Here is a 26,462-nt window from a genome sequence, read left to right as displayed (position 1 = left end):
TGGTAGAAAATAGACAGTGGGAAGGGATGACTCAAGCAATGTGAGCTAAGGACGAGCTAATCCAGATCTAAGTGAAATCCTGGGGCAATTACCATGAGGGCACACACTGTCAAACACTGGATTTCATAGTGACGTTGGCACTTAATAATTTCCTCATTTCATGAGACACCAATATTACCCATGGGAAGCGGGGGCGGGGGCCTCAGAACCACCATAAGATCCCATGCTGTCTTGTGGCACTTCATTCCCTCCACCCAGTGACCAGTATATGAGTTGTTCTTCCCACCCACCCCTGTCTTTTGCACTAGGCTGCTGCAAGCCTCATGACATAGCTCCAGAATGTGAAGGCTGGAAGAGACAGAGATCTACCCATTCAACCCCTTTTTATGAGCAGGGTGACTGAGGTCTGGAGAGGAAAATGACTTACCAAGTTTGTGCCCTCACATCCCACACAACTCTTGGCAGAGTGCCTTGCATACAGTAGGCGCTCATTAAAAGTTACTTGTTTTTTCAGGTTGGCAGGACAGTGTCAAAGAGAAAAAAATATATATCTATGTAAACTTTTTTCAGAAGCAAACCATCAACACTTTTACAATCTTAAACTCAAATGATAAAGCTGTAATAAAGAACCAGCATAGCCGAAACCGGTTTGACTCAGTGGATAGAGTGTCGGCCTGCGGACTCAAGGGTCACAGGTTCGATTCCGGTCAAGGGCATATACCTTGGTTGCGGGCACATCCCCAGCAGGGGGTGTGCAAGAGGCAGCTGATCGATGTTTCTCTCTCATCGATGTTTCTAACTCTCTATCCCTCTCTCTTCCTCTCTGTAAAAAATCAATAAAATATATTTTAAAAAAAAAGCCGAAACCGGTTTGGCTCAGTGGATAGAGTGTCGGCCTGCGGACTCAAAGGTCCCGGGTTCGATACCGGTCAAGGGCATGTGCCTTGGTTGCGGGCACATCCCCAGTGGGGGGTGTGCAGGAGGCAGCTGGTCGATGTTTCTCTCTCATCGATGTTTCTAACTCTCTATCCCTCTCTCTTCCTCTCTGTAAAAAATCAATAAAATATATTAAAATAAATATATATATATTTATATATTAAAAAAAAAAAAAGAACCAGCATAATTGAGCTCCTGATTCCACTGGGAAATTAATCCCCACATCCCCACAGCACTTCGTTCAAATCTCTATGATAGGCATTATTGCACTGCACTATCATTATCTCTTCATTTCTGAATCACTCCAGGACCAGATTTGGGCCAGAAAGCAATTTGCTCTATGCAAAGAACTGAGGATTTCAACCAAGAAGGACCTGAATTTGAACTTGAGGATGTCATTCATTAGCTGTATGACCTTGGGTAAGTTACTTAACTTCAATGCACCTCAGTTATGAGTTAATGCCACCTACTTGAGAAGGATGAGGTTTAAATGAAATTTTATGTACCTACATAAAATACTTGGCATGCAATCTAACACAGACATTAGGTCCAGGGCAGGGAGGGATCTTGTCTCATTCATCCTAACTTCAGTGCCAAAAACAAAGACCTGTCACCACCATCTCTCATCTGGATCACTGCCACAGTGTTCAAATTAGTCTCAATCTATTCTTACAAAGCAGCCAGAGATAATTTTCTGAATCACAAATCAGATCAAGGGTCTCCCTGTTTAAAATCCTTGAATGAACAAATAAATGACATGAATACTGTGTTGTGTGCAAAACACTATTATCAGGTACCAAAGGGCACATCCAAACAAAAAACATGGTCCCAGACTGAGCATTTGTAATCTATTTTGGTGACATTCATACATACATCAGGTATTGTGTGTGTCATGCTACCATAAAATGTAAGCAGCTGGTTAAGCCACGTGTGACTGCTGACCACACCCCAGCTCAGAAAACATTAGTGGCCTTTCATCATCATATAATTTTAAACTCTTCATTAGCAGTACATTAATACCGGGTCCTATGTGCTTCGAAAACTCTGCAGCCACTAAATACATGAGGTTAGGCACTCTGTGGATGTGCCATAAACATCTACTGACTTAACCAATTAACTGGCTTTTCCAGGCAGTCAAAACAGAGCCCAGTTCTTAGAGCTACAGCTCCCCCTTCCTCCATAAGGATACCATTGCTTGGTCTCAATGGATGGACCCCATGACCACCCCACAAACTTCACCCTTAAATGCCTCCTCCAACCAAGTTTCGACTGCCATGAAGAAGCTTCCTCTTGCCTCACCCAGGTAGCTCTCCTCCTTCACCAGTTCTCCTAGAAGGCTCCCAAACTCATTTTGATCCAATGCTAGCTATGAGCACCCTCTTACTTTCAAGGCACCATACCGAGTGCTATATGAAGAGGGAGAAGGAGATACCGCCAGAAAAAAAGTGATGTGACCCTGAATAAACACCTCACCTTTTGGATCAAAATGGCTCACCTGTAAAAAGTGAACAATATCTTCTGCAAAACATTGCAATGGGGATTAAATGAGGATCTAACTGAAAACATTCCAGTGAAAAGTACATCATGTCCTAGGCTTTCCTACGTACCAGAAACTGTGCTAGTCACTGACAAACCAGGAAAAAGGACACAATGGTATGAAATATGCTCTCTCTAGGTCTGGACCTCAGAGAGGCAGTGGAATATAGACGTTAAGAGACTGGACTTGCAAGTCGCAGAAGTGAGTTTAGCCACTTGCTGGACAGCATAAAGCAAATCTCTCCTCCTCTAAGAATCTAAGTCCATTCATTTATAAAATGAAGATGCTATCTCTTAGAGACAGAGTGATATATTAAATGACATAATGCCCCATCAAGCACTTAACACGATGCCGGACACTTAGCAAGTGCCCAATTAGCAAATAATTATTATTATTACTACTCTTTGAGACACCCCATTAGAGGTGGATGCCAGGCCTGGTGTATCCTTCAATGGGCCTCAGGATGGCCAAATGGGGCAGAGGCCAAGCTCTGCCCTGTAGCGCCCTAGGGCAGCTGTGAAGCAGGAATTGGAAAAGCGCTGTTCATATATTGTCTTCCTAGTAGTTATATGAAATTATCTTGTCCATGTATGCATCTTCTACTTCCTATCTGTCTCCCCACCACAATGTAGACTCCTGGAGAGGACTCTCAGGCCTTTGCCCTCTGCTCCTGGTGTATAGCCAGAGCTTAGCACAGTGCCTAGTTCCTTTTAGGCACTCAACAAATACCCAATTAAGAAAGGAAGGAGACCATTGAGCTGGCTTGGTTTCTGTTATGCACTGCGTTACAGTTTTCTGTATTATCCTTTTCCCCATTTCACAGATGAGGAAACGGAAGCCCAGAGAGGTTAGAGCATCTGCCCAAGGTTACACAGCAGGGAATCGAACCCAGGTCTGAATCAAAACCCTAACTTTTAATCATCAGGCAACACCGCCTACTACGGTGGGGGGTCCCCAGAGCTCCCGGCAGGCCTCACTTCAACAACACATACCCCCTCACCGAGTTGGCCACCCCGGAACCTCCCGCCACCTCGGGCCCGATTCCACACCTCGGGCCGGATTCCACACCTCCGCCACGACCCAGAAGCCCCCACGCGCCGTGGGGCAGCCCCGCTTCCGGTCCGAGACCCCGCCCCCTGGGCATAGAGAAGCGCGCGCCCCCCAGTCCGCGCGCGCCGGGTCACGGCCCCGCCCTTCCCCCCAACCCGGCCGAACCGTACCGCCGCGAGGAGCGGCCCGAGCACCGTCCGCAGGACCCGCCGGCGTCTGCCCAGCCCAAGGCCCACACAGCCGCCCCCCCCCCCGGCTGCCGCCCCGTGCCCGCTGCCCCGTGCCCGCTAGCCGGCTCACCGGCTCGCGGCGGAACCACGTCCACTGCCGTGCCCGGCTTCGGTTCCGTCTTCGTCTCGTTCAAACCGTCCGACCCCGCCCGCCCGCGCGATGACCTCACACGCACCCCCCCGTTACGCATCGACGTAAAAGCTCGTCATCGTCCGCCGGCTCCTTTTATAGAGACTCAGCGCGCGCCCGGGGCGGAACCCAGTCCCCTTGATCGACAGCTGAGGCACCCACGGGGCGGGGCAAGACTGCCGAGTCTTCGCAGCCACGTGGTCTGCCACATCCAATGATATCTCTCTTCGAGCGAAGTGTGACTCCGCCTGGAAGGCGGGATCCAGCTACAAACTCTCCGCCCCGGTAAGCCTCCCCTCCCACCCCCCAAAAAATTAGGTTTTACAATGAATTAATACAAAAATAGGTTATTAAGTAAAGATCCTTGATAGGAACTTTAAGGAAAAACTGTAAAAAGTCACCTCAGGGACACATTCTGTCACCCTGTTATCGACATGCATTTATTTTCTTGTTAATATAAAGCCATCTTGTTTGTTTACGCCTTTTTGTCTGCCTTTTCCTAAGTCCCGTGGAAGCAGAAATCTTCTCAGTCCTGTTCCACCTGGGTCCCAGTGCCTGATACATAGGTTCTTAGAGACTTGTTGAAGGAATGAATTACACCCACTTGACAGAAGAGGAAACTGAGGCTCAGTGGGTCACTTGACTGGCTAGGCATCAGAGGCTGATCCAGGTTTCGAGCTAGTTTTCTGGTCTAGATATCATTTCTTTATGTATTCAACAAACATATGCACTGTGTGGCCAGATTATTATGACCACCCCATCAGGACTTCGTTGGGCCACCTTTTGCCTTCAATACTGCGGCGATTCTTCTTGGCATTGACTCCACAGAGATGTTGAAAGGTGATGTGAGGAATCTGACACCATGCCTGATGAATAGCACTATCTTCAGAAAAAAATCACTTCTACTCTCATGGTAAACAACCTGCTTCCCTATTTATAACGGTCTGGCCCTCTAGCAACTTCAGCGCGAAATTATAGCTAATGTGCCTACAACGTCAGGTGGTCATCATAATCTGGCCACTCAGTGTATAGTCCCTAGTCAGTCGGGTCCTAGGGATTTGATGGTGAGCAAAAACTAGACAACCTGTGAGCTCTTCAAGTTTCCAGTCTGGCAGGGGAAGCGCAAATCATAACTAATGACACAAATCACTGTTTAATTACAAAGCAGACTTAGTGTTATGCAGGAGCAGTATGTGGCAAGGGTGATGGCACATCACTGCATGGAATAGGCTCCTGGAGACCCCTTCCGGGCCAGGGTCTCACCCAATTAGTTGCAGATTCCTGGAAAGATGTTCAGGACAGAATGTGAGGTGGGGAGCTGTGGCGGGAGCTGTTTACCAATCAGTCTGGAGGCATTTAAATATGAGTACTGCTGGTTGTCTGGTATGTAGTACTCCATGAGTACATCACAAGGAGACCTAACTTCACCTGAGTAGTATAGGAAGGCTTTTCTCAGAGATGATCTTTGCCCTAAAAGATTAGGTGTAACCTGGCAAAAACATTAGGGTAGAGCAAGCAAGAGGATATAGCAAGAGCCCTGTACCCAAATGATTACAGCAATATTAGTAACATTAGCATTATAGTGAATTGATAGGAAGCATGGATAATCGAGTAAAGATATTCAAATGCATTTAGGAGTATCGTTAGTCAATTACTCATGCTTCATATCAAAATGTATTACCCTTGCCTGGCCATCATGGCTCAGTGGTTGAGCGTCAACCTATGAATCAGGAAGTCACAGTTCAATTCCCAGTCAGGACATTTGCCCAGGTTGTGGGCTTGATTCCCAAGTGGAGCATTCAGGAGGCAGCCAATCAATGACTTGGCTTTGGCTTTCTCCACTGATTTCATCCACCACACTAATGTCCAATCAATGATTCTCTCTCATCATTGATATTTCTATCTCTCTTTCCCTCTCCCTCTCTGAAATCAATTTTTAAAAAATGTTTAAAAAGAAAAGTGTCCTCATTTGATACATGAGGACATTAAGTTTCCAACAGGCTAAGTGAATGTCATAAGTAGCAAAGCCAGTAGGTCCGGGTTCAAATCCTGACTCTGCTAGGAATTAGAATTAAATGAGATATGTAAAGTTCTTGACACTCCTAGCACACTAGTATGTGCTCAATAAATGTTAGTGATTTCTGAGTCCCTTTTGATTAATGTCAATATTCAATTAATGTCCATTATTGTCAGCATTACCTGAAGGCCATTTTGGCTGGAGGACAGGACATTAGTGTGGTGGATGAAATCAGTGGAGAAAGCCAAGTCAAGAAGAGCATTGAGTGCTAGACCAGGAGTTTGGACCTGGTTCTGCAAACACAGCGCATCACAGGAGGTTTCTGAGCAAGGGCCTCTGAAATCAAACTCATCTACCCTCCCAGGAGACAGCTCCCAGAGAGGTGAGACAGGGGCATGTGATAGGCTCACAGTACATTCTTGTCCCTGAGAGGGAGCTAGCCAAGGTCATCTGGGTCAGATTAAGCCTTGACTACAAAGAGCCAAAGACTAAAAAGAAAAAAAAGAATTTTCATCCAGAAGGAGAAATAGCTTTAGAGACTGTAATAGGCATCTTTAAGCAACTGTTTTAATATGTAATCTCATTATCACAGAAACAAATTGTGAGTCTCCTCTCCAAAAACAAACAGAAAACTAAAATTCAAGGCCTGAGTTTTCCAAATGTATTACAAGTTTATTGAACTCAAAAATGGTGTTAGGAAGTCTCAGCTGCTTTGAGGACCTCTAGTTCATAAAGGACACAACTACAAAAATAAATTATAACGCAGAGAGCTTTGTGCTGAGATAGATTCCTCCATCTATCCACAGAGAAGAACTCAGATTAGGGAATGGCTCCTAATCCTACTTTGGAATGGGGGCAAAGAAGGCTTCCTGGGAGAGGTTAGAACCAGAGGACTAGTCAGGCAAAGGGGAGAAGGCTGTTCCAGCCAGAGAACAGCATGTGCAAACACTCAGAGTAAGCAGTTACTAATTCTAGTAATGCCAACCTCTGCTTTGTTTCTGCAATTGTGGTAGGCAGTTAGACAGACATGAGCAGAGCAAGGATGATGGGCTAGGTACAGAAGGTCATCAGGGTGGAAAGTCCTGGGTGCTCAGCAAAGGACAAATGTAAGGTGGGACCTTGCCCCCACGGTGACCTTTCCTCCCCTAGCATATCACTGGTCATGTGGTTTGGACCCCTAACCTTTGCTCCCTAGCGACAGCATCTAGGCCTTTGTTGTATTTTAGCTCCAAGCCCAAAAGAGCGACAAAACCAGACCAGTGACCCCACGGCTGACCTCAGGACCAGCTTCATTGGATAATGCCCCCTGCCCTGGTGCCCACCAATCAATCAGTGGAGACCTAGACCCTGAAAGGACACACCTAGAAAGCTGCTGAATATTGTTAAGATTTTCCCCTGGGACTGCCCCTAAGATCACCCTGAAGGAGGACCCAGCACCTTTCCCTCACCCCACCCCCAGGTGTGATACCATTACCTTCCCAAGCTCCAAGGCCCCTTCTTTTACCTCTATAACTTGTTTCCTAAGCCCAGTTCTTCTAGGAATCACTTTTTCTACCTCTGTGACTTACCAAATAAATGTTCTCTTATAGTTGGACTCTTGGCTCTGAATTCTTTCCTAGCCAGAATTCAAGTACCAAGGTTGCTGATCCCATGTCCGGTCTGACCCCACCGTTTAACACCTGGTTCCCCCTGCCTTCAACACAATGCTGAGAGCTTAGGATGAACCTCAGGTCAGAGAGCACAGGTAGGTTATAAGGCCTGAAGCACCAGGACTTATATGTACACTGTTCTGTTTGTATATTTCACAATTAATTAAAAGTTTTAAGAGTAAAAAAATAATCAGGTGCAATGTATGATTCTGGAATAGATATTAGTCAAAATATGTTTACTTATGTATATTTCTTTTTTCTTCTTCTATAAAGGCATTATTGGAGCAATTGGCAAAATGTAAATAAGGTCTGTAGACTAGATAAAGAAGTGAATGAATATTCATTACCTGATTGTGATAAATGTACTGTGGTTATGTAAGACAATGTTCTGGTCTTTAGGAAATACACAGTGAAGGATTTAAGGGTAAAGAGACCTCATGTCTGCAACTTACTCTCAAATAGTTCAGAAAAAAAAAATAATAGAGAGGATGACAAACCAAATGTGTCAAAATGTTAACACTTGAAGATTTTGGGTGAAGGGTATTTTTCTGATGAAACCTATATAATTTTATTAACCAATGTCACCCTAATAAATTCAATAAAAAATTTTTAAAAATAAATTTAAGAAATCAATGAAGTTAAACAGAAGGTAGAAAGAAGGTAGAAAGGATAGAGGGGAGGTGGGAAGGTAAGCTGGAAGAAAGTAGGGAAGGAAGAAAGGGAAATAGGCAAATTGCATCACATGCTGCAAAGGTTAGCAAGTAATTTCAAGCTCCAGCAAAACAAAAAATAGCCGAAACCGGTTTGGCTCAGTGGATAGAGCGTCGGCTTGCGGACTGGAAGGTCCCAGGTTCGATTCTGGTCAAGGGCATGTACCTTGGTTGCGGGCACATCCCCGGTAGGGGGTGTGCAGGAGGCAGCTGGAGGCAGCTGGTCGATGTTTCTCTCTCATCAATGTTTCTAGCTCTCTATCCCTCTCCCTTCCTCTGTGTAAAAAAATCAATAAAATATTTTTAAAAAATAAAATAAAATAAAACTACACATACAAAAAAAAAAAATAAATAAACAAACAAACAAATAAATAGATGCAAGTAAGACCAAGGAGAAATAATAATAGATGTTGGCTTCACAGAACAGATTCCACCTCACAGCTCCTTTTCCACTAGCTGGGTGGCTTGGGTTTATTATGGGAGTCCTCAGTCTCAATTCTCTTACCTATAATCATGGTGATCACAGCCTCACTCCCGGGTTGCTAAGAGGGTTCTCTAGCATAGCAATAAAGCAGTGCCGTTTGCTCAGCACTCTTCTATGCGCTTCACATATGCTGAATCATTTGATTCACACATCAGCCTTAAGAGGTTGATATCGTTTATCACTGTTTTACAGTTGGATAAACTGAGTCAGAGAGGCTATGAAAACACCTAAGGTCACAACTCAGGAGGGGATAAAGCTAGAATGGGCACCCAGCCTGGCTGCAGAGAGGAATCAAGGACCAACCCAGGCCGGGAACAGAGGATCATTCAAGAAGTAGCAGTTGGCAAGAAAACCTTAGGAACTGAGGTCCAGTGGCAGGCCCTGTTTGTTTGGTGCTGTCCAGAGGCCAGTCTCTACACCCCCAAGAAAGATCCTGTCCACCCCATATACTCTCCCTAACAAGGAGCAAGGGAACCCTGTGGGTGTTGTGATGGACACAACTTCAATACCAGACGCTGCTGTTGCTACAGCCCAGCTCCTCTGCAACATCTGGGGGATCATTACCCTGTCCTTTTTTTTTTAACTTTTATTATCTATACTAATAATAGAGGAATATGCAAATTGTCCAGGATGCCATCACATAACGACCATTCAGCAGGCTGCGTCCCCGCCCCCTGCTCGGGCAGCTTCGAGGCCCAGGGTAGGTAGGATAGGATACAATAGGAGGGGATAAGAAAGGAGAGGGAGAGGAAGGCAGGCCTGCATGCAGACAGGCTGAGAGGAGAAACAAATACAGAAAGAGAACAAGAAAAAGACACAGGAATGGAAAAGGGAAGAAAATGCAGGGCTGCACACGGGAGCGGGTGGCGACCACGGGGGTCGGAGCATCTGTGCCTGGCGAGGGGCAGGGCACAGGCAGTGTGGAGCGGAGCCCCGCCCAGACGTGGGAGGAGGGCAGTGGCCCCCTGCGCGGGCCGTTGGGACGGACGGTCCAAGGCCTTCCAGGCGGAGGTGCTCCTGCTCTGTGGCAGCAGTGCCCGGGCCACACCGGCCTCGGCCACCCTCGCAGCTTAGCTGGGGCGGAGTTGGACACTAAGGAGGGTTCCACTTTCGTCCCTGAGGGCTGGACCCCAAAGACACTGGCCAGGATTAGGTTGGTGTCGCGTTAATTGTACTTTGTTGACTAGAAGTTGGGGCATCCCAGGCAGGGAATGGGAGGAGGGTGGTGGTGGGGAGGTCAGGGAAGGGGGGACTGCAAAGGCCTGGCTGGGGCTGGGTCCTGGGCTGGGGGTTAATGCCCCCCAAACGGAAGCTTTAATATCAAAGTGCGCTCAGGCGGGGCTGGAAGCAGGTCCCAGAGAGGAAAGGGGAAGGTTTAAAAGAGAAACCAATGAACATGGCGGGGGGTGGAGGGGGTAATAATAGGGAAGGAGGGAGGGAGGCAGGGTTCAGGCTCACAAGGAGAAAGGTGAATGGGGGGGAGGGGAGGAGTAAGAAGGAGACAGACATGGGGAATGAAGGGAGAGAAGGGAGGAGGGAGGGAGGGAGGGAGGAAGGGAGGGAGGAAGAGGGGCCATGGGAGGTTCAAAGGGAGGGAGGGAAAGAAAGCAGGAAAGAGGATGCTAAAATGGGGTGAGGCCAGGAAAATAAATAAAAAGAAGAAACAGAATGTGAGCGTGAGGGGAGTTGGTAAGAAAATTAAGTACAGGGTGATTTTTTAAAAATGTAGTCAGACATCCCCTGAGGACTCCCAGACTGTGAAAGGGTGCAGGCTTGGCTGAGGCCCGCCCCCCTGCCCAAATTTCGTGCCCCGGGCCTCTAGTTAATACATAATAAATAATTAATATGTTAGTAAATATTGCGTGTTACCATCACTTCCAGCACCCAGTCATTCACACTGTGTTAATGGCTTGCCATATCACAATACCATCCAACGCATGTGAGGGCTTGCTCATGCCAGGCACCAGGCAAAGCACTTTACCCAGATCATGCCCAAGAACGCTCACAGTAGCCCTAGGAAGCAGATAGGATTTATGATCCCCACCTTTCAGAGATAAAAAGAAAACCAAACAAAAAGTCCAAGCGTCACCTGCCCAAAGTGATCCTGGAAACGTGCCAGACCCTGAAAGATTGCTTCATCAAAGGCCCTCAAGTGCGGAACATTCATCCCCTTGCCACTGAGCCTGCGATCACTTGCTACCAACTCTCGCCATCTTGAGAAAACTCATAAAGAACTGCCCCCCTGCCCTAACCGGTTTGGCTCAGTGGATAGAGCGTCGGCCTGCGGACTCAAGGGTCCCAGGTTTGATTCCAGAAAAGGGCATGTACTTTGGTTACGGGCACATCCCCAGTAGGGTGTGTGCAGGAGGCAGCTGATGTTTCTCTCTCATTGATGTAACTCTCTATCCCTCTCCCTTCTCTCTGTAAAAAATCAATAAAATATATTTAAAAAAAAAAAAAAGAACTGCCCCCATAGAACAGGCCTCCCCTAGTCTGCCCACAAGCAGGCTAGGACCAAGGCCCCTCACCTGGAAGGCTCGTCCATCTCCTCTCTTGGAGTTTCGAGGTCGGGGCTGTTTATTTTGCTTCATCCTGTCCTGGCATTTGATGCAGCACTGTACACAAGATGGCTTAACAGGGCACCTAAGGTCCCTGGGGTCTCAGTACCTCAGAGAGGAGTGCCAACCAGCTCACTAATTGCCAACTGTCTCACCATAGCAACTCACACCTGGGCTGTTTCAAGCCCAGCAGCATTTAAAAACGTATTTGGTTTCCCATTCTCCACTCCAAATCTGAGCCATATCATTTAGGAACTCAATCTGAAGGTACACGACTACAATCATGGAGGTGGCTAGGATTATAATCTATCTTACATGTGAAGTAACAGAGGCTCAGAGATACCAAGTCTAAGTAATGCTCAACAAATACACTACACAGGCATCACCCATTTACACACCTTTCTCCCTTAAATCTTTGTAGACTCCTTTTCCCTGAGTAGGCTAGAGGTAGTGATAGTACCGAAAGGGGGCCTGGCCCTTAGAGGGTCTGCCTAGGGCTGGCCGGTGGTGTGTGGGTTCTTGAATTCATGCAGGAAATAATTTCACAACAAAAGTCTAAGTGATTTTTAAAAAATAATATATTTGTATTGATTTGAGAGTAAGGGAGAGGGAGATAGAAACATCAATGATGAGAATCATTGATCGGCTGCCATCCCCCACTGGGGATCGAGCCTGCAACCTGGGAATGTGCCCTTGACCGGAATAGAAGCCGGGTGGGACCCTTCAGTCCACAGGCCGATGCTCTATCCCCTGAACCAAACCAGGTAGAGGAAGTCTTGGTGATTTTGAGGGTACACTTATTAAAGGTGGGGACAGTGAAACAAGGAAGGCTTAGCATAGAACAGGAGAGCCTAAGCTGGGCTGCTTTGGTTCTCTAAGTTATAGGGAAGAAATGAGCTGAGGCGTGGCTGCTTTAGCTCACCGGGAAGTCAGAGGAAAGGGGGCTTTGGAGACTGGGTTAGGGGGTTAGCCGCTGCCCATTACTCCCCTGGTTGAGTCTCCTGGGGTCCCTTAGTTTAGAAGATGCATGCCTGAGGGGTGAGAGGAAGGCACAGGCTCACCTGGGACCTTCATTTTGAGGGTTTTTAAAGGCTGGGAGTTTTGGGGAGGTCTTAAGGGAGCTTAGCTTCTATGCTAAGCTCTTTCATATTCCCAATAGAATATTCATGTCTTATCCTGATATGCTAAAATGAGATTTATTCCCTTAACTTCATCTGTGCTTGGCTGTGGTTGGTACAAATGGCAGGTTGTTATTTCTGTTATCTCTGAGTACTGCGATTTAAGGTATTTACCGATTGGGGAGAAGTCTATAAACGATTTATTTTTTAAAATTTACATTAAAAGAAATTTATTTATGGATAGTGTCAGTCTGCAGACTCAAGGGTCCCAGGTTCAATTCCAGCCACTCAGCAGGCTGTGTCCCTGCCCCCTGCCTAAATTACAGGCTCGATCTTCCCCAGTAGGGGGTGTGCAGGAGGCAGCCAATCGATGATTCTCACATCATTGATGTTTCTATCTCTCCCTGTCTCTCTGAAATCAATAAAAATATTCTTTAAAAAGCTTCCAAAAAACTTATTTTTAGGGGGAGAAACATCCATTTTGTTCCTCCACTTATCCATTTATTGGTTGATTCTTATATGTGTCCTCACGAGGAATTGAACCCACAACCTTAGTGTATCAGTACATTTCTCAAACCAACTAAACCCATCTGGCCAGGGATTAAGCCATTGTGTTCTTGGTTTAAGGAAGATAGGATTTACGAGATGGATGCAAATGAACCGTTTCCCTATTCCACTTGCCAAGGAATTTTTCTAGCTTCTTACTATCCTACCTCAGTGAGACACTGGGATTATGGCATACTCTGGTCTTGGGGCACCTGGCTAAGTGGTTGAAGACAGAACTACTGAAGGGAGTTGCAATGTTAAATTTAGACCAACAGGCACACACTCCTCCCAAAAAGCTAAAGCCATGGGCAGCTATGTTAGAATCATGGGGCCACCCCAACCAGTCCTTTCCCTGGGCCAAGTCCCCCCATGAATGTGGCTGAACTGCAACACGGGAACAGTGGAAAGAGGTGCTAGAGAAGCATAAAGAACTGGGAGACAACAAGCCTTTAAGATTCCAGTCACTTACGTTTGAAGCCAAGATTTAGAAACCCATTTACTAGCCCAGTGTGATCTCTGACCCAGAGGCATGGAATTCTGTCTCCACTATACACATTCAATGAATCGAACACAAGGTGGGGCCCAGAAATCTCTTGAATAAGCCTGTCGGGGACTACACTGGAGCTTGGAGACCAGGGCCCTAGAGCTGGCCTGCTTAGTCACCAAGGGATTCACTGTGCTTTGGATGACTGACCTACTTCAGCAGCCCACCATCCCCACCCATCTGACCTGCAAAAGAACACAAAGGACACCAGACCGTTATAGAGAAATACTGATTTTAATCCAACATAAGGTAAACAATAGGCATCCTTTATCTTTCAGCCTAAAAATTAACAAAACTATTGAAACAAGGCACAATTTACCCCCATTTTTGTTATGTGACTGCAGTCACACACAAAAAATTTCTATGAAAATTGTAAAACAAAAATAGAAGTCTGAGTTTTAAAAAAATGTATTAAAAAAAACGCCCACAAAACCTGTCAATATTATTCCTTATTCTACAAAATAGCACCAGTAAGAAGAGTAAAAGGTGTTAAAAACCATTACGACAGCATTTCTGAAATGCAGCTTGTTCACCTCATGTTATCCCTACAAAAGAATTATCATGGAATAAAAAAGGACTTTAAAAATCTCTGGAAGGAGGGTCACGCTTTTAATCAGTTTCCCCCTGCAATCTCTTAGATGCGAGGAATGTGCTTCTGCCCCTGGCTATCACTGCTTCTGCGTTTTGAGAAAGACTGAGGAGCTAGGGTCATACTTCCAATCTGGGGGACTTGTATCTGTGATGTCAGGAGGGTGCATTTGTGTGTGTGTGTGGGGGGGGTGGGGGGGGGGAGTCCTTACCCAAGCATCCTCTTTCACTCCTCACATGGGGAAGAGATAGTGAGAGGCCATACCTACCTACATAATATGACCCAGCCCACTCCTTCCTTCCTGAACTGCCTAAAGGGTTCTTATTGCAGTCCCTGGGAAGGATTTAGCTAAGGGTGACCCTTCCTTCCCTTGAGTCTAGAGGGGAAAATAGCCCTGAAATTATCACCAGTGTGGACAATACTCTCAATGGGCCCCAACAGTGCATCCCAGCCCTTTATACTGAGGTGAGGGGAACATGCTGGGTAAAATTCAAGAATGGCAGACATCATTTCCAAATCTGCCCTAGAAAAAAGCATCCTGGTCCCTTAAAATGTCCCTCAGCTACATGTCTACCACTGTACACTCCTGGAAACAAGCTGCTGCAGACGCTTAAAAAATAAAGTATTGCAGTCACTGTCTCGGTTAACTTTTCAGCCTTAACCTGAGTACGGGAGAGCAGTCAGCACTGTGGTTTTGGTATATTAGCTATTGTTTCTGAGCGGTAAACCCAGGAGGAGGAAAAAAAAGCAATCTTTACTAACTACTTCAAGTTTCAAAGTTTTAGAAGATAATATGAGCACCGTGTTTGGCCATTCCAAGAGGGCCAAGTTGAATTGTGCGCAAGGAGGTGGCACCTGGGCACCCTCTGCCAGGAGGGTGTCAGGTGGCTGTGGCCCAAGATACATGCTGTGGCCCCACACAGTTGAGCTAAGGAAGGACAGAGCCTGGGATGTACCTCCGGGGTCCCAGCTCCGTCTCACACACCCCAGTGCCCCAGAGTGGCTGGGGGGCTATTCACAGGCAAAGTAGTCCTTCAGGGGGGCGAAGAGGTGTCGGATGACAGGCACACTCCAGGACCTCCCGAGCAGCTTCTGGCGGGCAACACGGCCCATGTTGGACACATCCGTGTAGTGTACAGGAAAGCCGAAGATCCTGGGGGCACCAGAGTAAAAAGACAGGAGTCACAACTGCCACCTGCAGCTACTTAGTGCCCATGGGAGATCCTCACCATGGCCAAGATGGCACCAGGCGCCACTCTCTGCCCTTTGTCCGGGCCCACTCTATGAGCCCTCTTATTTTAGAAAGACACTATTTTATTATTTTTACTTTTTCATTTTTATTGGAAATTAAAATTTTTGGAAAAGAATATACATTATGTCCCCTTTACTCATTTGCACATGAGCATTCCTTGACCCCCAGAGGTCAGGAGCAGGGTTCTTTCAGAACACAAATGTTAAGTCATGAGGGCATGGCCCCTCCAGGAGGGTACCTGCTATGTGCATCCCAGCATTTCCCCATGGTGGGTAACAACCAAATATACCAAAAGCCTCCCTTATGGGATTTTATCAGGCCTGGCAAGGAGGACCTTATTCTTATCGAGGTTTACCTTTTTAACAAACACTAAAATTCTCATCAATGGGCCAATGCTGAATGGGTATCAAAAGAAATATGTAACGTTGCAGCTCCAGAGGCTTCTGTCTTAATTTGTCTACATAATGGAGAGCCATCTGCACCAATTCTGTATCACAGGTCTGGCACAAACATGTTACGCTTGGACCTTTCACAAATTTCTGAAAATGTTCCAATATTTATTGAAAATAATCTGGATATAAATGGACCCACGTAGTTCAAACTTATGTTGTTCAAGGATCAACTGTACAGAATAATCCACAGGACCAGTTTGTTTTTACTAATGAGAACTTTTGTACTAAGAAAACTACTGTTTAGTAAAGAATAAAAGTAGTTGTAGAACTGAAATATCAGGAATGAAAATACTGCCTATCAAATCCTTCAAGACAAAGCCAAAAATGTAGAGGAAATATCTATAGCCCTTCTTACATCTTTAACAATAATATTCTAACAAAAATAAGACAATAAACAAGAAAAACAAAAGGAATGAGAAAAACAAATTGAAACCAGAATAGGAGAACTGAAACTTAGAAGTTGGTTCTTTGAATCAAAATAGATAAGCTACCAAACTTAGCCAAACACAGAGATTTGTGGCTCAGTGGGAATCAGCTATAGAAGAGCAACTTGGCAGAAGGAAGTCTTCTGAGAAAGAGCAATGGCATGTTGGTGGGGTTTTCTTTAGCTGGTTCCTTACATCCTAGTGTCCCAGCATGTTGAGGCAGGCAGATGCCAGGGCAGCACAGCCAATACACACACACACTGTGCTGTCTAATGACCTCATGTTTCAGATTCCTCCTCACCACCACCCTTCCGCCATTTATGGCAGGAAATAAGGACTAACTCTGAAAAGGTATTCCTCCCAGCCCCGCTAACATGGAAGGTCAGTGGGTCCATGCAGCATGAAGGCAGGCAAGCCTAATTTTTGTTGCTGGCCTTGACCACATTTCTTCCCCTTCCTCTCCGTCTGCATCATTCCCTTTCCACATGCAGCCTCGCTCACCTTTCTAGCTCAGTGCACCACAAAACATCTTCTTTGCCATTCATGACAACAGGGAAAAGTTGGTTTTTCCCCTGTCTGATCGAGTTCGACTTGGTGGTTATTGTCTGTACTTTCTTTAACTGGAGAACAAAATGACATCATGCAGTGAGCACGGAATGAAGGATTCTGGGGATGAGTCAAGACTCAGAAGCACCGAGGGAAGATGGGGGGTGGAGGCAGGTGGGGGAGAGAAGGTGGCAGTGCTGGGCTCGCAGAGAGAATAAGAAAAGGAGAGTTGGAAGGACAAGGACATTTTGTGCTTCCCACAAGCACCAAGATGTTAATGCACAGAAAGGATCAGCCTCAGGACAAGAGATAAACATGTGCCCGTGAATGAGACCACATGGGTGCCAAGAGAACACAACTGGTGAAGCAACGTTAAGCGAAATGTAACAGTCCACCCAAGATTATAGGGAAGAGTTAGCCAAACCAGGATTTTGGCTTGATGTTAACATTAAGAATTTAGTTTATGGACATCTTAATATAATTATCTATGACTTGCCAGCAGGTAATTTTTCCTTTGGCCAAAGTATTAATTACTTCTTGGGAGGACCAGCTGAAATTATGTGTGTGTCTCTATGGCATGTGCATTCAAAATTAGAAAGTCCAGTTGCCTTTTCTTTTATAGTGATTATTGTTTATCAAGTACCTCTCCTACTCTGTACTTAACAGGCAGGACAGAACAATTATGTGGGGAAAGAGTCCCAGCACCAAGGAGTTACATGTGAGGGAGAGGGGACAGGAACAAACGGTACCAAGATCAAGTCCCGCTTGGAGGTCACCAAGTGCATTTTCCGCAGACTGTTTGTGAGCACAGCTTACCTTTGCTGTCCTATTGAACTCCAAGCAGTCCTGCAGCTCGAGTTTATCATTCTTTGATGCTATCACGGGCCTGGGAACAGCCAAAACCCATTACTTTCTACCATCTGCCAATGGGCCATAGCTAGGCACCTCCCAAGGTGGGAGTGAGGGCCTAAGCCTGCAAAATGTGCTCTGGCAGCGAACTGTTACAAATAAATAAATTATATGGTGAAAAAGATCCTGGCATAAGCACAAAGCTGTGTGCCGAAGTCAGGGACAGACTAGTCCCTTCAGGGGGCAAGATCAATGTCGAGGAATAAATGATCCTCTACCTCAAATTTTAATATTAGCCCTTTGCACTTGCTTGCTTTTTTCTCGATACCTTTATTCTAATGCTAACCGTGTCGAGACACACTTGACATCCGAGTGCAAAAGGTTAGTCAAATTAGGCTCTCATTGAATAGAGCAGGAATGGGGACGCACACTGGAAAGAGTCGGGAGACCCTGTCCGATCCCAGCCCGATTACTAACCGAGTGATGATCTGAGCAGTTACACAGAACCTAGTGTCTCAGGAGCTTGGATTAGATCTTTGTGGGTCTACCTGCTACAAAGAGCATTGCAAAGCCATGATTTGGTGGCTTACTGCTAGAGATGCAGCCATGGGAGGGTCTCAGGACTAAAAGTGGATGCAGGTAGGAAGGACAGGAGGTGGTTCAAAAAACCTTAATTATCCTTGTACCTTTCACCATCAAACAAACCTGCAAATGCAGAGAAAGGCAAACGGGTGTTTAGAGGGGCATAGAGCTTTAGAACCGAAGTGGTTGAGCAGTTCAAGAGCAGAAACCATCAAGAGCTCTGTATCCACATTTGATCAATACCTCGGCAGCTCCCGTGTAAGGAACTTCAAGGTCACAAACAAAACAGACATAAGAATGGAAACAAGTGCCCACAAGAGAGGCCATTGAATCACACAAAACATTCCGTTAAGATTCATCAATCTTCCTTGACCTTACCTTCCACATTTCCAATGCCACTCTATTCCCATTCCCAGCTTTTCTTATAATCCAAGGGGGCTGAGGGACTTGGAGAAAAGGACAGAGCACATATAAAGTTTTCCACCTCCAGGCTGGATTTGGGTCTGTGAACCCTGGTTTGTGCTCGAGTCATCATTCTAGAACCCTGTAGCGTCGGCTATAGTACTACAGCTTGATTCTTATCACAGCTCAGACAGAAAACTTGGTGGCATCTTTGCTGACTCTGATTATCGTCTTTTATTGCAGCACATCCAGTGCCTCAGCAAATCCTGAAAGTCCAACACTCACATTATCTAGAATCTAATCCCTCCTGCTAAGTTTCACAGCACTGGAGGGAAATACAACGCCCCAAGGTGCAATGTGTGTATGAATGGCACTTCCTGGGCCATCAACAATAATTAGACTCCTCCTCTAAAGGACCATGACCATCTCAAGTTTCTCTTCATTTCTGCCCTCATCCCACTATCATCTATTTTACCAGAAACTACCATGAATCTAGGACACAACTCGTCAGCTTAAAACTTCTTAGAATTCCAAAAGTAGATCTAAGTGGACCCATAGGCCCCATGTAATTTGGCCCATACTAATGAGTTCTCTGTCCTACTCTCACAGCCCCTCACCAAATGAGGAACACAGTGCCCTGCAACCCCACCCCCTTACCCTCTTCTTTTTGCCTAGAATGTTCTCTCAACTAACTATGGCTCCATTCCTACTGTAGGTCCTTGCTGGAATGAGAAGCCTTCCCATCAACTCTTCCAATGCCCTGCCCCCTCCTGCCATGACCCTGAAATCATTTACTGTCTTCTCTAACCATCCTCCACTAGCATGTTAACTCTGAAAGAAGACTTACATCTGATGTGTTCACCAGTAAACTGACAGCATGTACAACAGTGACTGCTACAGAAGGAGAGGTCAGTGAATGAGCCCACTTCACTCCAAATTCAGATGGCATTGCACTATCTGATTGGGTGACTACCGAATAAAACTGCAAGATGCCTGGCCATTGTGGCTTAGTGGTTGAACATTGGCCCATGTACCATGTTGGGCACATGCCTGGGTTTTGGGTTCCATCCCCAGTGGGGAGCACGCAAGAAGTAACCTATCAATATTTCTCTCTAAAATCAATAAATATATTTTTAATTTTTTTTTTAATGCCAAGATGTCCAAGCAGAATTCCTCCAAGCTATACCAGTACCTTCTCGCCTCGGTCTACATTTTGCTAAATGGCCAGAGTTATTTATGCTTCCAACTCTTCCTTCTAAAGGAGAATCTTTATAAGCTTAAAACTTATTTGCCAGTCCGGGAAATCAAATTACCATCACGTTTTGTATCTTAATTAGAACACCACACAGCCCTGAAACCACATATATAGAATATAACTAATCCTCAGTAATATGAATGGACTAATGAAAAGCTGGGAAAAGTTCTTGGCTAAGAAAATCCAAGGATGACAGGCTTTGGGCTCCCAGTTGTCATCTCAGCTCTGCCACCTGCTTGGTCATTATCAGGGAGAAGGGCATGTCTAACACTCTCCTCTATTTCCCAATGGGACAGGCACTACGAGAAGAGGTGGGGTATAAAGCATGAGCATCTCCAGCGGGGAGAAGACGCCTGTCTGCTCCAGCACATGGCACTGTAAGCACCAGGCCCCTGGGCAGAGCAGGAAACAAGTTGGAGCAGACTGAGGAATCTGGGCCTGCGATTTCCAGGTAGCTGGACGTCTTACCAGATGTCAATCTGTAACACCAGAGATTGGTCTGAAGCCCAGGGTGGCTCTGTCTCACGTGAGTAAACCAGTCAGAGCTCACACCATTAGATGCATTTCACTTGGCGGTTATCTGTCCCACTCAGAGCCCTGTGTTACCTGTTCATCCCGGGCAGGTTGCCCCAGAAGTATCGGGCCCTGTGAGCAGCAGACACTTTGATGGCATCAATCATCACTGGATTACACTGTAGGGAGACAGAAGAACAACTCTGCTAGGAGCCCACAGCAGAATCCAGGTAGTAACCAGAGTGGGGCAGGTGACAGGGCTGCTCCTTGGCTATCGAGGACACACGATTCCTGCCAGCCAACGGACAGACCAATTCTCAGCAAGAATCTGGCTGGAGGCATAGCTAGTGCCCCATATTAATGGTGGGAAAAGAGACCAGATCAGACCTGCAAGTTCTGAGAAGGGCTGGAGCGCACCAGATTATTATGATGCACAGATGACAAGAACAGCTCAAAACAAAAATCTGGCAAATCAAGGCCCTAGTGTAGGAATTCAGTGTTGGCAACATATGCCCCATGACACCCAACTGTCAGGTTCACACAGCATGAAAGAACTAACTAGCCAGTTCTATAATCGTTCTCACAGAACTTAAGCTGTAAAGCTTTGGGGAAAATTAAATGACGTTGTCAGTGTATAAAAAGTATTACTACAATGCTTAATGCATATTAAGGATTGGATAATGAACCTATCTATGTGCCCTAAAGAAACAATTCTCAGAGTAAGGATTAAAAAACTCTCTAGAGTAAAAATCGGAGTCAAATCTCATGAGATCTCTAAAAGTGATGGTTTGTTTCATCATCCAACTTCAATAGGTTCGGGGTGAACTTAGAGATCATTTTCTTTTCCCCTCAAAAATATTTGAACCAAAGAAGATTGAACAAAAGAGACTCACCAACTTGACTCCATGATTCTGGGATCTAGCCAGGTCTTCAGTCAAAATCCCCAAAATAATTCACAACATAGAAATCCCCACTCTCATTGCCAGTAGGGCCTTCCCCGCCCATGTCGTCTTGACAATCAGGACCCTAGGTCCCCTCACCTCCAGGAACCGACAGATGTCCCTCTTGTCGCCAACCTTCATGGCTACCACATTCTCAAACATCCAGAAGAAGGGCCGGTCGTCACCTTCCTTGGGCCGTGCGTAATTCAGCAGGTGGTAGAACTCGAAGAAAAGTCGGCCTGTGCCCTCTGAGCCCACAAAAGAAGATGGCTGGCTGGGGTCAAAACCACCCCTCCACATTGCAACCAATGGGTTCCCAGAGATCAACTAACTGAGGCTGGTGCTCTACATCCCTACATTCCCTTAATCGGCAGTGCAATATTTTGAAGTATCTTGTGGGATTGAGGCTTCACAATGTGACATGGACAGAGCTGACAGGTAAGGCTGGCAAGAAGCTAAGAGCTCTTTCTCAGCGCACTCTTGGACCAACACTCAGTTGACATAGGGCAGTGGTGGGCAAACTGCGGCTCGCGAGCTGCGGTTTACCGCTCTGTTGACTGATGAGTTTGCCGACCACTGACATAGGGTCTTCTGGGGCTACCAAACGAAGGGATACTCACCATATAGGCCTTTCCTGGCGGGATTCACATTTGAGAGATCATTGCATGGGCTCCCACCAATTACCAAGTCAAAGGGACCCCATTCTTCAACCTGTGGGAAAAAAAAACAGTATTCTCACAGGAGGATAGGAGCAAGGATGGAGGGACAGACAGCCTGGGTTCCAGGTAACCTGTCAAGATAGCTTGCTGCTATGACCACAGGTTACCTTTTCCCACAACCCTGGGTACGGCTGTGAGGTTGTGTGGGACTCAGGGCCTGGAGGAGGAGGGTGTTACAAAGCCCCCAGGGGTGCAGGCTGTCCTCACATTTTTCTTTGTGATGTTCCTGACGTCATTCACGTATTTAATATTGCCTTCGTGCTTAACAGTTCCAACGGCGATGGACTCTTCACACACTTCAGAGGCGACATACTTCTCTACTTTGATCCCCAATTCTTTGAGGACCAAGTACCCTGTGTGGGATTGGGGAGACATAAAATACACTCAGGCTCATCTTGACTCCTGTGATTCTACATCATATCTAAGAACTCACACCAGACCCAAAAAGTACATTGTAGCCCTCACGTGCAACCCTGCATATGGCACAAACTAGCTGAAACAGCAGGGTCTGCAGAGTAGAGAGTTTTGTGAAGAAAATAGGTATGTATCAACTGGTACAGCCCACTGGTAGGACTAATTAAAACTGGCATGTCTAGCACTGGCTGGTTTGGCTCAGAGGATAGTTGTAGGCATGCAGTCTAAAGGTTCCGGGGTTCAGTTCTGGTCAAGGACATGTACCTCGTTTGCAGGCTTGATCCCTGGCCCAGATTGGGGTGGCGGGAGGAACCAGTGAATGTGACTCTCTCATGTCTCTCTCCCTCTTTTCACCCTCCCCATCCCTTCCACTCTATTTAAAATAAAATAAAAATAAAAATCAATGGAAAAATATCCTTAGGTGAGGATTAAGAAAACAAACACACACACACACACACAGAAACCTGACAGGTTTACAACCATTGGCCCAGCATAGTCAAGCACAGACACAAGGACAGGGATCTTCACCAAAACCGTGTTTAGAAAATAACCTCAAAGTCAGGGGACAATGGCCAAGGCTCCATTTTCTATTGTGGGTTACCTGTGCCAGCATACACAGGTGTGGAGGATGCAGCAGGGTGGGGAAAACAAGCAGCTAGCCATGACCCTGAGAATCATTAAAAACTGTCCGCTTTAGGCAGGTGGACACTGGTAGACACACACAAGTACAAATGATGCTAAATGCATAGCACCTCATCCCCACTGCTTCCTGCTCTGGTAAAATGGAGATATTCCTACATTCCCAGGCAATTTTGAGTATTAAGTGTGTTAAGTTAGGCAAAGCTCCCCAAGGGCGACATGCTTGTTGGTTATGCTTATTCTACACATGTGGAAACTGGAGGAATGGGAGAGAAAAAAATGGATATTAATAGGAATTGTCTATTAATCTCCAATATATCCATGTTTATGGAGTAAAAATAATTTTCCAAGATATCTACATATAATACAAATAAAATGTAAGATATGAAATATGTATATAAGACTTTTAAAAGGAACAAGAGGACCAAAGCGGGTGAAATACGTGAAGAGGATTTGAGGAGAGAAACAAGAAGCCACTGGTTTTCTCGAAACTGTTGACAGACAGATAATCCCAGGGGTCTTGCTTGGCATTCAGGACAGACACCTGGACCAGGTGAGCATCCCAAGGTGAATTCCAAACTCACCTGTGGCAATTCCATCAAACAGGGACAAGACTCGAATGGGCCGCCTTCGGGCTGCAGGAATCGCAGGGTATAACTTGGGGGCTTCCTGCCAGGTTAAAGAAGGTCATGGAGGTCAGGGTGCAGGGGAAAAGGCTCAACCTCTGGGCGAGGGGCGAGCTGACCTTCCTCTGAGGAACTCAAGCCCTAAGTTCTGCCATTTCTTAGCAGGGATCCCCTTAAGAGCTTTGGCACAGACTGGCTAGTCTACCCTTAAGACATGGAACACAGAGACTTTGAGACAGATGCACACACACAAAAGGACACGACACCCTAAACAGGAGGACCTGGGCCTGCCTCACAGACCTGGTAGAATGGAGCCCAGGAAGATCCACTCCCACTACAATTAAAGACTAAGTCACGGGCTTCTCTTTCCTTAGAAAATCCACGAAAGGCCACAAAGGAGAGAAAGGCCACAGGGGAAGGCCCAGGACTGTACAAAGGACATATCAATTGGCCCCGTCTCTGAAGTAGGAGCGACCCAGCCAGTCATTTGTATAATGGACCCCATTGCAGTCCCCTGACTCTCGGGGGTAGGTGGTGCTAGAAGGAGCCTGTGGCTTACGTATTCGAGCCCAGGGTCACTGGTGAAAAAGGACTGCAGGCGAACATTCCAGTCCTTCCGGCGCTGCAGGACCCCGTGACAGCGCTGCGGGAGGCACATGTAGCAGCTCCAGGGCTCCTGCAGCTTGGCATCGGCTGCTGTGCCCGCGCCCACCAGCAAATCCAGGCACTCCACACAGAAGCACCTGCGGCCGGGAGTGGAGGGAAGACATCAGGCCTTTCTCCTACATCCATAGCCCGCCTTCCCAGGTAGATAGTAATGCACTGGCCAGGAACCGGCTGCTTCTCCCCATGGGCAGAACGGCCCTACAGTGGGATGTGGGATACACTAACCTCTTTTCCCTAGGATATCAGTACCCTCCGTGCACAGGCTCTGCACAGCAAAGGATCTCTACCCCCCAAAGTGGCTATTCTCCCGGGAGGCTTCCACCACTCAGGCACCACCCTCAGTCATTTCTGTCTTAAACAGATGAGAACCACGACCCCTGCAGAGCAGTAGTAACTCTGGGCCCCTGTCCTCAGGTCCACTGGATTCCAGTCCCTGGGCCTGAGTTTTTTTGGGCTGTAGGAATCACAGATATGACGTGGGAGCCTCAGGGCCCTGCTGGGTCTCACCCACACGGCTGGTCTGAAGCTCACCGGCAGCAGCTTGTGTTGCTGCACAAGAGCAGCTCGCGCCCCTCACAGCACACGGTGCAGTAGGACTGATAGCCATCATCGTCGTACATGTAGAACAGCTCGAGGAACCGGTCCTGGCGGCCAGAGAGAAACACTCGTAAAACTGAGACCAGGGACCGCCGGGCCCGCTTGCTCGACGGACAGGTCACTGGTGGCTTGGTTCCCGTTACAGGAACAACTGGCTGGGGTGAGCGTGCCACTGCAGATGACTTCCTCTGTGGCAGCACCTGCCCTCCGAGGGGAGGATGGGGTGATGGTGTCCAGGGAGGGCTTCACTAGAACCTTCCCCAGTGGCTACCTGCAGGTGCTTTTCTCTGGGGAACAACAGGGAAGTTGTGTGGAGGGAAAGGGCAATAAAGTCCAGGGAGAGGACAGGACTTACCCGACATGTCTGACAGAGTCCCCCCTCAAAGAGAGGATGGAAGGACACGGGGTTTTTCCTACCACAGGACAAACAGCTGTCTGTAAGAAAGCATGCACGCAGCTTGTGACAGCTCAGGACCAATAACAGCTGCTAAAGCCTCGAGTCTACGGTTCCTGAACATTTATTCCATGCTAGCAATATACCAAGGTCTCTTCATGCTTTATTCCTTTCAACAATTCCTCCACGCCAACAGACCCACTGCCGACGGGGGACATACAGTGAGCAAGGGCACCTCCAGCACAAGGACACGCGGCGAAGGCCTGGCACACAAATCTGAGACTCTTTCAAGACCAGGACTTTGGGACAATTCGTGGTGACACCAATTGGCTCATTGTCACATCAGGAAAGGACTTTCCAATGACCAGACTCTACACACAGCCATAATCACAGTTTCAGACCCCAGGTGGTTATCTATTGGGCTACCCTGACTTCCCTTCATTATCAGCAGGCAGGACAGGGTAGACAAGCAGGAAAGGCCTGGACCTACCCAGACGGGAAGTGAGAACTTTGAGGGAGAGTATGACCATTACCTTCCAGACTACTCTTGTTGTTGGCAACATCCAAAGCCATTTGCTCTGTTGAGAAAAGAAGGTGTGACATGGGGTCAGGGAGCCTCTTACTGATCAATTAAACCCTGCTGAGCCGTCCTCACGATGTGCCCTCCCAGTAACGGGTGTTCACGGCGCCGTCAATCACCTCGGGTCTGGTCCTCCTCTCCTCGGTCTTTGCCATTGTTGTAGTTTGTCTTGAGGCGCTTCGGTTGGGGGCAGTAGTCCGTGGAGGTGGACAAGTCATCAGCTGTGCGTCTGCGCTTCTTGTTCTCTGTGAAAGGGAAGGACATAGCAGCCGGGGCTGGTAGGAGGTGCAGGGCGAACATGGGCCTGGGACAGGACCATGCTAGGCCTGGGTGACGGGTGCTTTTGGGCCATGACAGGGTCCACACTGGGTCCGCCATATGGTCCCACTATGGGACATAAGTCAAAATCCCTCACATATCTAACATGTTTATAGGGTTTTAAAGAGCTTTAGACCCAGCACAAACATTAGGCAAAGGCTAACCCATAGCTGAAACCCTGAAACATTTGTCTC

General features: G+C 46.9%; 2 protein-coding genes and 1 long non-coding RNA gene across 4 annotated transcripts in view; 1 reads left to right on the top strand and 2 right to left on the bottom strand.

The window, feature by feature from the left end:
* MAPRE1 (microtubule associated protein RP/EB family member 1) overlaps positions 1–3,919 on the bottom strand; it is a 29,836-nt gene extending 25,917 nt beyond the window's left edge. Inside the window, exon 1 of the mRNA XM_008140940.3 lies at positions 3,824–3,919. The gene's annotated coding sequence lies outside the window, so the exon portion shown is untranslated. The remainder of the gene's footprint in view (positions 1–3,823) is intronic.
* A 223-nt stretch (positions 3,920–4,142) lies between these two features.
* On the top strand, positions 4,143–19,598 carry LOC129150864 (uncharacterized). The gene is made up of 4 exons (XR_008557629.1): positions 4,143–4,168; positions 7,490–7,644; positions 7,823–7,856; positions 19,322–19,598. It is a non-coding gene; the product is annotated as an uncharacterized LOC129150864 (long non-coding RNA).
* Positions 14,949–26,462, bottom strand: part of DNMT3B (DNA methyltransferase 3 beta) — a 23,588-nt gene continuing 12,074 nt past the window's right edge. For both annotated transcript variants that reach the window (XM_054723853.1, XM_054723854.1), the window contains 13 exons: positions 26,070–26,195; positions 25,904–25,948; positions 25,332–25,411; positions 24,911–25,023; positions 24,273–24,456; positions 23,672–23,756; positions 22,242–22,387; positions 21,936–22,026; positions 21,415–21,563; positions 20,468–20,553; positions 17,590–17,659; positions 16,729–16,847; positions 14,949–15,251 (listed from right to left, as the gene is read on the bottom strand). In XM_054723853.1, coding sequence (XP_054579828.1) covers positions 15,110–15,251; positions 16,729–16,847; positions 17,590–17,659; positions 20,468–20,553; positions 21,415–21,563; positions 21,936–22,026; positions 22,242–22,387; positions 23,672–23,756; positions 24,273–24,456; positions 24,911–25,023; positions 25,332–25,411; positions 25,904–25,948; positions 26,070–26,195 — 1,436 coding nt within the window. In that variant the 3' untranslated portion in view covers positions 14,949–15,109. The remainder of the gene's footprint in view (positions 15,252–16,728; positions 16,848–17,589; positions 17,660–20,467; positions 20,554–21,414; positions 21,564–21,935; positions 22,027–22,241; positions 22,388–23,671; positions 23,757–24,272; positions 24,457–24,910; positions 25,024–25,331; positions 25,412–25,903; positions 25,949–26,069; positions 26,196–26,462) is intronic.

This window comes from Eptesicus fuscus, chromosome 12, assembly GCF_027574615.1.
Source record: "Eptesicus fuscus isolate TK198812 chromosome 12, DD_ASM_mEF_20220401, whole genome shotgun sequence".
Classification (NCBI taxonomy): Eukaryota; Metazoa; Chordata; class Mammalia; order Chiroptera; family Vespertilionidae; genus Eptesicus; species Eptesicus fuscus.
This window is presented reverse-complemented; position numbering and strand designations above follow the sequence as displayed.